This window comes from Limulus polyphemus, unplaced genomic scaffold (assembly GCF_000517525.1).
Source record: "Limulus polyphemus unplaced genomic scaffold, Limulus_polyphemus-2.1.2 Scaffold245, whole genome shotgun sequence".
Taxonomy (NCBI): Eukaryota; Metazoa; Arthropoda; class Merostomata; order Xiphosura; family Limulidae; genus Limulus; species Limulus polyphemus.
The window spans coordinates 776,168-789,440 of record NW_013665855.1 but is presented as its reverse complement, the minus strand read 5'-3'; the positions used below and the strand labels follow the sequence as shown (position 1 = coordinate 789,440).

General features: G+C 33.9%; 1 protein-coding gene across 1 annotated transcript in view; it reads right to left on the bottom strand.

Annotated features, from left to right (window-relative positions):
- Nucleotides 1–11,714, bottom strand: part of LOC111085124 (amiloride-sensitive sodium channel subunit alpha-like) — a gene marked incomplete at its 3' end in the record, with an annotated part of 29,347 nt that extends 17,633 nt beyond the window's left edge. The window contains exons 1-3 of the mRNA XM_022382386.1: nt 11,445–11,714; nt 8,014–8,363; nt 253–403 (exon numbers count right to left, since the gene is read on the bottom strand). Coding sequence (XP_022238094.1) covers nt 253–403; nt 8,014–8,348 — 486 coding nt within the window. The remainder of the gene's footprint in view (nt 1–252; nt 404–8,013; nt 8,364–11,444) is intronic.
- Between the last annotated feature and the right edge of the window lie 1,559 nt (nt 11,715–13,273).

The window sequence follows — 13,273 nt, the reverse complement described above, 5'->3', positions numbered from 1 at the left end:
CCCACCGCGGGTATCGAAACCCGGTTTCTAGCGTTGTAAGTCCGCAGACATACCGCTGTGCCACTGGGGGGCCTCAACTAAACTAATGAAACATTTCAAAACACCAAAAATCTCTTTATTTTATTATAGCTCAAAAAATCTTACCTAGTCAAAATGCTGCTATATATAGGCCATACATCAAAGTGTTAGTTTTTCTAACAATAATTATGCGTGTAAAGTTATAAAAGAAGTTAGTATGAAATTCGTTCTTACCGCAGTTGATAAGATAAATCTATTTGATTTTGTCACTAAACCATTGATAATGCGGTTATCCATGTTTAACATATCACGGCATTGTTTCTTGGTAATGTTGTACTTTTCTTGGCATTTATCGTCATTGTCATTAAAGGCACTTCTTCGTAATCTGTAGACGAGTAAATAAAAATATACATGTGTGTCTATGTCGTCTTTTTTGTACATTTTATTTATCTTCTAGTACAATAACTAATTAATTAGCCATGCAAAAATAATCACCAAACACGATAGCTGGTTGACTTGATATTCTATGTGTGTGTGATGAAGTTACATTTTAGATTATTTGCACAGGTAAGGTTAAAAATAACGAAAGCTTTAAAAACACAATCTGTTTCAAAGATTACTCTTCTCAACTTATTATCTCATCACTCGCGAACCAACAGTTGAAAAAGTTTAAAATATTAAAAATATATATCTGAGAGCTTATAAAAAACTATTTTACTTGTTTACAACAGTCATTAGTATTGAGTGAGAGACTAGAAACCGTTCACCGTCAATTCTTGGACTACTCCTTACCCACGGATAGTGGGATTGACCGTTACATTATAATTCTCCCATGGCTGAAAGTGCGAGCATGTTTGGTGGGTTTCAATACCGCACCCCGCAGATGTGAGTCGAGCACCCTAACTACTAGGCCTGGTGCAACTAGTATAGATGGCGCTTTGCGTGGAATTCAAACTTTCGATACAATTTGGTTGATTAAAACTGCGGACCATGAACAAAATGTAAGATACTGTGAGTAATGCAACAACGTAACAAAGATTATTACCTAAGATTCAGTAAGAGGTCAACGCTGAACCTGGCCCCGATGAAGATGAATAAGTATATTTTTGATAACAGATTAAATATACATCTTGAAAGAAATTCAAAATTACCAGAAGCGAAAAACGGTTTCAGAAAATTTCGACAAACCACTGATCATTTAATTAAACTACTTGAAACAATAATAGATAGTTTCAATAATAATAATAATAAAATGTACGGTCGTCTGCCTGCTCGATCTAGAGAAGGTTTTCGATACAATTTATCATTCAGGTCTAAGGTTCCGGATGTTACAGATGGAATTACCGCGAGGAATTATTCGCTGGTTGTCCAATTTCTTAGATAATAGAAAATATATAGTAAATGTAGAAGGCACATACTCAAAGTATTTTACCCCTGAGGCCGGTGTCCCTTAAGGAGGGGTAGTTAACCCATACTCTTCATCATGTAAGTGATGAGCCACTAACTGACACAAATTTCTGTTTTGCTTCTAAGTTCACGGATTATGTAGAAATTTGAATGAGTTCACAAATTGACAACACGTCATTAATGACGTAACTAAATACTGCCAAAAGAAAAGGAATAACAATTGATGTATCAAAAACACGGGTCGCTATATTCTCAAAATTCAATAAAGCTGGTAAAAACAAACCCAAGATTGACCTAGATGAAACCCTTCTCCAGACTGCTACATCAGCAAAAGTTTTAGGACTTACTTACGACTCGAAACTAACATGTAGTCTACTGGAAATAACGCCGACATATAACCGAGAAACATATTAACAGTACACACGGTCAGTAATAGAATATGCCTGCTCAGCTTGGATTAACGCTACACCACACGTAACTAAGCAGAAATTATAAACTATACAAAACTAAGTTTTCACTACAGTATATAAAGTTTCACGCATAACAAGTCCACTTTTCCTACACAGTTATGCGAACATAAGCCACTCTACGACAGACTCCTAAATAGAACGGTCACCTACTTTCAGAAAAACAAAAACGAACTAGTAAGTTCACTAGATCGCTATATCATACCTGATGGAAAGAAGTCCCAATTTTTCTATCCTATAAACTATAGCGATCAGTCACTTACTGCTACACTTACTTAACCATATCATTTGTGTGGTGTATTAACAATGTATTATTAGGGTGTTAATGTTAATTACGTACTAAATGTTTTACCTATTGAACAAGCATTAGAATATATTGGGCTATTTGTGTAATGTAAGACTGTCTACTTTCCAAATGAAGCAATGCGTGTGCCAATGCAAATGCTCAACGTTGAACATCAATGGACATGACCGTGATAGAAGTAACGTAATGATGATAGTGGCTTTACATACAAATAGAACCATCATTTATGTGATGTTTAACAGTGCTCTTAACTGTGCCGGAGCACAAGAACATCAGTGCCAGATCCAGATGAATCTGGGTCACGTTTTGAGTACAAAATATATTATTTCTGATTTACTCATGAATTCAGAATTTAAGGTCCTATTCCAAAATCATAAGTGGGAAAAAGATGTACCAGTTTTAAAAACCTTAGATTATATATTTTTACGTTTACCATTTTTACAGCAGTAAATTGAATGAAGAAGCATAAAAAATTTATACATAAATGTACGAAACGCAGAGTACAAAGAACACTATAATGAAATTTTTATAAAAACAATTAGTTTATAAAAATCACACAATAAATTGATTAAGCAACCAGAAAAGAAGAGTCAGAAGAAAACAGTAAATATTTTTATGAAAGCCATTAGCATTTAAAATTCATATAATACATCAAAAAAAAAAAGTTAGATGAAAATTGTTATATAACTTTTTATAAAAACAATTATTTAAAAAAATTCAAACGATATATAGGTTGAATATCCAGAAAAGAATAGTAAAATATACCTTTTATAAAAAAAAAATTAGCATTAAAATTCATACAAGAAATCAGTTAAATAACCAAGAAGGAAGAATATGGTAAAATCTGTTAGCAAAAAATATAATATTGGAATATATTTGTAGTAAGCTATATTTTTAATATTTCATTTTTGATGTTTGTTTGCTAGATGGAGATTATCAGTGATTTCACAATGACGTAAACTCTAGAAACTTCATGAAGGTTAAGACCTCTTTGGAATTTAGAAATTTCCTGTACTATTTAGAAATAAAGAGTACAATATAAATACCAGATTAAGTGAATTATTTAGTTAATGAGCGATTCAGTTCAGTATCAGTTAGTGAGTTAGACAATGAGGGTTTGTGCATCTGTAATTCAATTAGCGTATTTGCAATCAAGTAAGCTTATAAGTAAGATATGCATTTATTAGTTTAGAAGTTTCTGTGGTAAAGTTTTTTTTGTGAAGTTAGGCCTAGAGTGAATGTAGCCTGTAACAAACGTTACTAAAGAAATATATTAATTCGTTATCGTTACGTGGACTGAACTTGGCATTGTTTTTACCAAATATTCCAAAACAACCTACCCAACGATAGGACATGTTACAACAACGTATTAAACCAAAGTAAGAAGAGAACTGCAACGTAACTTTTTGTAAAAACAACAATTTGTATAATGAATATATTAAACAAGAAGTAATAAGAAAACTGAAATATATCTTTTAATGAAAAAAACACTTAAAAATCATATAATAAATATACTAGCAGAGTACTCGGCGTTGTTTGGATGCTTTAAATATCCTGAGTTGTTTTGATTAAATCAACTATACTAATTTACTTAACTAAATATTTTGATTAAAAATCAATAAAAATAACAACGTCCGAAAAAAAAATAAAAATTTGCTAAAGCTATTTTAATCAAAGCAAAACCGGGTACATTGCTCCTGCTTCTTGCATGAGCTTTGCATGACATTTCAAGTTTCCAAAACAAAATTCCCTAACTTCTGGTGTTCTGATTTCTCCTATGTGGTAAAATGTCATTTGCAGCATATACTGATTTTATTATCTTTCCATTTAATGAAGAATGGATTTATTCTCTTCTCGTTGCAACACAACGTAAATGAACATTTACCGATACAAACGTTTTTGTAAAGTCATCGTATAGCTGTTTCTTGCGAGTACACGTAAGCAAAGCATAAGATATGACTAAAGCAAGCCTATTTATTTGAGGGAGTGTGAGCGCATGTTCGAGAGAAAGAACCAGTCTTTTTTTCAGTTAAGGGGAATTAGAGAGTAGGCATGTATGTGTAGAAGAAAGAGAGAGAGGGGAGGGGGAGAGCAAAGAGAGAGAATGAACAGAGAAGTAAATGAAGGCTCCACAGAGTTTTTAAATCGTGTTAGCACATAATTGATTATGGATAGAATGATTGGGAGAAGTCCTCACACAGAGAAGAAACGTAAGTAATAGCCTTCTTGATCACACATTACCAAAAAGTCCGGCCTTTTAAATTCAAGACCAATTGGTCGTCCTGTTTTCCAAACATTGCTATATTGGTCACTTTGGCCTCAATTTGCGGCCTCGAAATGACCTCTGAGACCGCGGTCACATAACCCATGTCACTTCCCACACAAAGTTTTATCTGTACTCCGAGTTTGGAGTTTGTAGCTTTAAAGATGTGGCCGTGCATAAGGAACAGACCCACACAGAGAGAGAGAAAGAGACATTTGTGCTTATATATAAAATATTAAACAAAGAGTAAAAACAGAAAGTAATGTAAATTCTTATAAAAACATTTATATATACATGACAGAAATTTAAATGTCACACGAGACAACAGAAGTTTAAAAAATTAATTTGTTTGTGCTTGTTGACTAATTTTATTTTTAGATAAGATATTACTGTAACATCTCGTTCGTTTTTCTCTGAAACTATATCTTTTCGTGAGGAAAGCTAATAAGTTTAATGTTAAAACGTATTAAAGAGCAAACTGTGGGTAATATTTCTGTCAATAACAAACAAAGGAATATAAACTCGTACTTTAGCAGTCAGTAATAAAACACAAAGCTTAAAATGACAGAGCAATACAATTATACATTTATATTATATTCATTAGCTGTGTACACTTAAAGTTTCTGAATTTTATTTGAGATAGTTTTTCCGTTGAAGTACAAAGTTGATTCAAATATTGGTACCATAATTTTTTTACCTTTAGTTTGTCTTTATGGGAAAAGAACATCCCAATTTAAAATGTTATGTTACTTGGTTGTGAATTAAATGATGTATTGGATTTTATATAAAGGCTTGTTTATCTGTTTTTTCGCGAACAAGGCCGCACAATGGGCTACTTTTGCTGTGCTTACCAAGGGGATCGAACCTATAATTTTAATATTATAAGCCCTGAAGCTTACTGTTTAACCACTATGGGCAATTTCATATAAAATTTAATCTTTGATTTAGAAACTGATGAAATTGTTAACTTTCAACTAGTTATTGTTGCTTATCAATGTTTAAGAAGGCATAAAATAAAAAAAGCTTGTTTGTTTTGTTGTTAAGCACAAAGCTACTTAAATAGCTATTTGTGTTGTGCCCTCTACGAGTATCGAAACCAGGTTTTTAGCGTTAGAAGCCTCCAGACTTATTGCTGAGCTGCTGGGGGGGGGGGGCTAAATAAAAAGCAGGAAACATATTTTGGAGTAAAGTTAAAGTTAATAAATTATTTTATATTTCAATGAACAGGAAAATAAACACAGGAGAAAAATAGAAAGAGCGACGCCATTTGTTTTCTTGTAAAATTGTTATTCATTATGCTTGTATTTTATTTCACACGCTTTTAGTTTAATAACGAGAAAAATATACAAAACATAAATATCCTTGAACTACCAATGGTAATGTGACAAATACATAGAGCTGAGTACCTTATTTTAAATCGATTTTGAATGTGCAAATCAGCAAGCCACGAGATAACCCCAGCTGATATCAAGTTACGGTGAAGTGGCATGTATCAGAATTACATTTTGAGATTGTTTCAGCGTCTTGTAGGTAGTTTGATGCCGACGAAAACTGGTGTTTTTTTTTCTTTTTTTAGGAAGGGTATATAACAACCCCTTCCGACGCAAAATATTTATACACACATATCATAAAGATTATTCAGAGCGGGAACTTAGAATTTCCAACACAGAAATACCCTTCGTATTTAAAAGCATTAGAAACAAAGAAACATGGATCAACTTGGGGCACCAGGACCACACAGAAAGAGACTGCATCAAGCTGTAACCCAGCCGTGGTAAGCATAGTTCGGCAGTTTGTAACAGGTGAAAAACCATGAACATAAATGTTAGTGGCAAAAGCTGTCCCCGTGCCCCATGCAAAAATACGCAATATAGTCAAGAAGAATATTCGTCTGGAAAAGTCACGTGTACACAAGCTCCTTCCACCACATATCCATACAATCATTGCATGCCCCAAGTAGCTGCAGAAAGAGACGGGTATTCACACTATTCCATCCGAAGAAATACCTGCCAAGTTGTTGGATGCAGCACTTATGGACTTTTGCGTGATTGGACTGTTTTAGCAGCTACTGGTAATCCATCGTCCTCGCAACTATATGGATTGTGGAGAGCAATTTGGAAGAAATGGTGCGTTTTGTACATGACAGCCTTACGGCAGAGCATTTTCTAATGGAAATAATGATGCAGGGCTTTCTTCGAGATGCACGGTCGTCAGATAGAGCACAACAGGACTGTAACGACGTGGTGAGGCTCCAAAATCATTTTATTATAAAGTATTCAACATCTTTATTGGCTATTACATCAATATGGAGGTTATTTTCTCACGTTTAACATGCCTTCATGAATCTTTTTCTCCCATTATGCGTGAAGTACTTGCTTGAAGTAAGTCAGAATTTAAATATGACACACGAGCATCACGTAGGCAATTTAATTGTTTTGCAAAACAGTTTGGCCAAATAAAAGTATCTTGACAAAAAACTGTTTTTATTTCATTTTATTACAAATATATAATCACTTTTCAAAAAGTTTTGTTTGTTTGTAATTAAGCACAAAGCTACACAATGGGCTATCTGTGCTCTGCCCACCACGAGTATTGAAACCCGGATTCTAGCGTTGTAAGTCCGCAGACACACCGCTGTGTCACTGGGGGGGGGGGGGCTTTTCAAAAAAAAGAAAAGTCAAGTCATTTTTATTCGTTAGATATTTAAATGTACCTCTTAAACCAAGGAAGAAACTGAAAACATGCATGCATTCTGTTTCTGATTAATAAGGTTTGATTTCAAAACCCTAGCTAATATCTTAATTAAATTTCTGCACTCTTAATTAAGACATTTACGCTTTTGTATGTTGCTACTAATGTGATAACAACAAACAACAACAAAAAACACCCACTCAAATTTAATTAGTAGCAATGGAAAAAAACTATTTATCTAAATACACGTATACTGTATGACCAAAAATATTAGAAACACAGGTCTTGAAATCAGAAGTGCCATTTTGCTGCTGGAGCTTCATTTCCATAAAGAGTGGGCATACCATTGGCGTTAAGTGTACCTAACCTTCATTGCTAACACCACAAACTGATGGAGAATGTCTGGAAAAATAGATGCCAGTTCTCTTGCGAAGCTACTTGAGAGCTATCAGTGATAAACTGGGAAAGCAGTTAGTGAACACCATCCACCGCCAAATCTTGAGCTATTCAAAAGATGACGGGCTAGAGTTTTGTAAGAAAAAAAATCTATGGGCCTCAGCAAGCTTTGTTCACCCCCCCCCCTTTTATAAAAGAAAACAATTATACATTGAGAAAATAAAAACAATTTTCTACCACATCTTCAAAATATCAATAAGAATGTTTTAGCTTAAATCAAAGATGACTCACAATATGAGCGTTACACATACATAAAATGGCAATTGGATTATATATATATTAAATTTTAATCAGCAGAAAAAGAGTAATATCAGGCTAAAGTGTGAATCAGTAATGTTAACTTTTCTTTAACATCAAATATTTGTCTATAAGATAATAAGACTTCTAAAATTAACGTGTTAACTAACCTGTTCAAATTACATACTGTTACTGCTGGGAAATACAGTCTCCATTCGTTTTCAACATTGAGGTTGACAACAACAGAATATTCGAAATAATGCTTCAAGAAAAAATAGGTGTCAAATACGAAGCCTGCCAATGCAATGGCGCAGACGATTGCCCTAAGGACCCATTGCCACGCTCTTCGGTGGAACAATCTACTGGCTTGTCGTTGTGCTTGATGGGTTTGCAGAAATTCGACAGCGTCCTTCCAATGTGATGGGGAACTAGTTGGGTTTTTCTCTTTCTGAGGATCCAACGTCGAACCTCTCAAATACCATAGTCTTGACGGGGATAACGCCATTTTCAGTATTCAGCCCTTTATATGGCAAATCAGTTAATAAAACAAAAAGGTAACTGCATTAATAATATTTATTTGCAATGAAAAGATTTGATCAATGCACAAATATAGAATATTTTGACCGACTGACTAATTTGAGAGTTGATTTGAGTGTACAAGTCAATCTTAATTTATAAAAGAGCAAGTTTATTTTTTATAGCGTTCCAAGCATAAGCTACTCAATGAAATTTTGGTGTATTAGTACATTAATTTCCCCGAAAGGAGGACGAAGGCTGCCTAGAGGGGTCACATGTTTTAACCACTCGTACCACTATCCAGTAGTGTGTTGTCTGTGAGTCAGTCAGCAGACACTAAAATGATATCACATAAGGGACGATTAATGTTGTACTTGTCGTGGCGTCAGTAAAAAGTGCGTATGCCATGAATCACGAGAAGAATCATGCACTCTGTAGACTACAACAGCATGGCATATTAACTTGAGAAGCAAGAAATAAAAATATTTGTTACTTTTAATTTTGATTACTCTTGAAACAGAACACTTTTGGAGACCGTGCGGAAGTATATCTAGTTTATTTTTTGATTTTGTCTAAATTATAATTTTGTGTTTTCAATCTGAACGGCACTTAATGCGGCACATGGGGTTAAAATCCAGGTCAGTATAACTATCCTTAATCTATAATCGGTGACCAGATGAAGAAGAACCAATTAACATCACCCGCCGCCTATGAGCTTACTCTTTACCAAGTAGCAAGATACACGGTCGCTACAGTTATCTATAACTATTCACCACAGCTGAACTTGTGGAGTTTGTTCAGCCGTGAATCTCGGCTTCAACTTTAGGCCTAGTAGTCCACAGCCTAGTATGTCAATCATTGTGTCATGGGTTTGTTTGTTTGTTTTTAGAGCAAAGCTACATCTGGTTATCTGCTGTGTCCACTGCGTGAAATCAAACCACTTATTTTAGAGTTGCAAGTTCGCTGTCCCACTGGGGAACCAGTATTGTGAGAATCATTGTCTCAAAAACTCGAAACGTCTGTAAACAGACATATATGAGTTTAATATATTTTTCTTTTTACTAATAATTAATAAAACATATTTTTTTACATGAAAATAGTTAGATTTGGAAATAAATCGGAAAGCTTGTTAAAGTATGACCAACCTCGCTCAATAAATGATTTAGTTAATCTAAAAAGTACTGATAGTAGGGCAATCGAAAAAAGTTTCTGGTTAGGTAGTTAATATAAAAACTTACAAAAATCAAGATTGTCAAGCATTTTAAAAGGGACAATATCAATTTAAAGAGAATAGTTTAAAGGAAATTAATACTTTATAATTTAACATAAGATCCACGTGTTTATTAGCTATAAAAAATGTAATTGCGCGAAAGTTTGGCTTTAATAAAAATAAAATATAAGATAACGACATCAACGTTTCAACATGCATAATAATTTTATTTGGATATATTTAAAAAAGAAGCGCGCACTGCATTGTTTCGGTGGACAAAAAAAGATCCACTGAAAACAGAAAAACTGTTTCTTTAACTTTATAAAAATAAGATTGTTGTGTATATGGAAATGTTAATGTAGTCACTATATGTTTTATTTTTATTGAAATTATGCATAAAAGCTGTCAGTCTAATGTATAGAAAGTTTTTTATATAGCCAAGAAAACAGAGAAATCGTTATTATTCAGATGATGTTTTAAAACGAATAATTAATGAACAGGTTAACAAATGGCTGTAATAACTGGACATGTAAATATTCCAATGAGAGAAAGTTTTATTTAAACAATACTAATCTTGTGCCAAGTATAGAACCAGAGCGTTCCTTTGCAGTAATTTATCGGACATGAGAATTCGAGGGTCTCTGGTTCAAACATCAAACATGTTTCGCATTTTTATCTGTGGCTACGTTATAAAAGTGGTGTGCGGATCTAAGATTCCGTTGGTCATGTCCTGTTACAGCCAAAAAAGAAAAAAAAAAAAACATGGGGCCGTGAATGCGTTATTTTATAGTACTGATAAAGAAACGATTTCTACGGATATTTACTGGTAATGAAAGACCCTTCAATTACCACAGGTGCTACAAATTGGTTGCCTCCTCTCTGGTCCAAAGTTCAAGCCGACAAAAAAACAAAACAAACAAGCTTCATTATTTAGGCTGTGGGAGTTTTAGAAATGTGTCAACTACTTCTCTTATTCGACACAAAAACCTGACTAAGCCATTGTGGCTGCGGGTGCTGCTTTCTGGTTACCTTCTTTCTTGTCAGTATTTCAAAATTAGGGACGATTACACTTAAACTATAAGCATCTTTGACCTAACAGTCTAGACATCTAATCGCATAAGATGCGTTCAAATTGAAATTTTAATCCGTTCTAACCTAAACCTAAATTACCCACTTCTCACAGTTATATTTAATTGTTCCATTTCTAATTATCTATTTAGTTTCTATGTCACAAGTTTTTATAAAGATCACGGAAAAAGTATTTGCAGTGCAATTCTGCATAACCTCTTCTGGACATTATAAAAATGTTGAAACATTTCTCAGCGTGTACATATCCTAAAACGATCCTGATTTCTATAGTACAGGCTAAAATAGAATTAAAACTTAGTGTTATGTAAAATAATTTTAGCTTTTTCTTTAAAGATACCCCTACTGTCACAAAAAATAATAAGGAAAAAATGAGTAATCTATTATATTAGCAAAGACATATTTGACAACACACACATATAAACTTGTACATATCTATATTTATTTTTTGAGAAAAAAATACTTTGTCCAATTATTATTATTCGAAATTCAGTATTAAAAATGTTATTCTCTATTTATCAGATTTATCTCGCATAGAGAGTGCATCGCAAAATACACTAAAATGAGGCGTTTATAAAAGAAAACGTTCAAATAAAACGCACTGATGAAAGCAATAAATGAAAACGACTTTGAAATTGAAAATTTATATTAAAAACCGGAGAAAAGAGAAATAATTACTTAGACGCTTCGAGCATTCGCTAATGTGCAACCACTTGACGAAGAGTGTTTGCTCAAAATGTCTTAATATATATTTTTTTTAAACTCATATTTTAATGGATCGTTCTTTACCTTGACTGACAGGCAGTGCTACAGGTGCCGAAAGTTTGACCTTAGTATTCTGGGCTCTCAGTTTTCAGGAACTAATATTTCGGTCCATATTATGATTCTTGTTATTTCGTTTTAAAGTAAAATTTAAATGTGCAGGAACAAGAAACATCAAATTTCAGGCGTCCACTCTCCGCACCTATCTGTCAAGGGCACGTAACAAGTGTTGGCACAAAGAATAATAATACTTTATTCTTACCACTCACAACAGTTCTGTGTTTTCCTTATTTCTGGCTTTTGTCGAAATAGTTTCCACGTGTCATATAAAACCAGCAGTTGCCGCTTGGTACAGTGACTTTATATTTACGCATAAATCCTCAGCATGAAGTCTACAATATTTTTCTGAGTACACAATTACTTATTTTTTGATAATTCTGTACAATAGCAGATATGACGCCACCAAGGCTTGTTGAGGAAAAGTTTTACGTTACCTTGGAAACATATTTGGGCCATTTACAGTCCGTACTTGGTACGGTATTGAGCTGTCTTTTCAACAACATCAAAAGTATTCCACAAGTAAATACTGATAGTATGTGTTTGGTCATTATTTCTTTTACACAGCGTGACATAACATACAATCAGTGCTGTTACAGCTCTGATGCCTCGTTTAGTAAGCCTCGTGAATATTTTACAGAGGTTTATTACATATAGAGAAAGATTCTGCTCTGTTATGAGCGTCGTTAAATATTCATGATACATAAACGACTCATTTTAGGGCGGGACGTGGCCTAAGAGCTTAGTGTGCTCGGACTGTCGATCCGAGGGTTCATGGTTTACCGCTCTGCACTATGAGACCGTAGATTTGCTGTAAAAACGGTGGTCAAATCCCAGTAGTCGGTCAAACACAAGAGTAGTTCAATAATTGGTAATAGGTGCTGTTAACTAGCTACATTCCCTCTAGTCTACTCATATTTGTCCCTAATGAAGAAAGGCCTACTTTTCGAAATCGCTTGGGTTATGAGGTTTCTTATTTTTTGTTTTTAATTGATTTCTACTTGCATGTTTTCTTAACAGCATGAATTTCTTCTAGTCTATCAGTTCAAAATTAAGGGCGACTTTACGTAAATAGATCTTTATGTAGCTTTGCGTGAAAAGTTTGAAGCAAATAAACAGACGTCTTTTAGCTAAATATCTTCACTCTACACTCCGAAAACAACAAAAAAAATAACACACACAAAAAAAACAAGAGGGTATCCTCAATAGCCGTGGCACTTGAAATTCTTTTAGGCAGGACTAGAGTAAATTAAGCTGTGATACCATTTTTAGCTTTTTATTAGCTATATTTTCATGCACCAGCAACACTAAGCGTGGGGGGACGCGTATACCCGATTCGATTTTATTAGTCATCAGGATCTCTACCAGCCTACCCAATATTAAATTATTTTAGGCAGGATTAGAGTAAATTAATCTATGAGACCTTCGACATGGTCAAATACTTCAAACGAAAGGGTTTGACCTCCTGAGTCCATAACTGTAATTAGATCTCAAATTGGTCAAGAGATGACGGAGCTAAGAACTAAAAGTTTGTACTTGAAAAACTCAGAGCTATGCCGCAGCTAAAAAGAACATAACTCAGGAACTCGCATGATGAGCTCATCTTTCTGCACCTCTAATTGAGTGATGTATTAACTGGTGATCGCAAATATTTCACAAAGTTTTAAGCTTGTATTTTAATAGCATATATTTAAAAATATTTAAACCTGTATCAGTTTAGCAAATCTGTAGAAAGTGCTTTTTTAATGTAGTTGCTTTGATAGTTTGTTATAAGTTGATTTGCAATCAAATGGGGTATG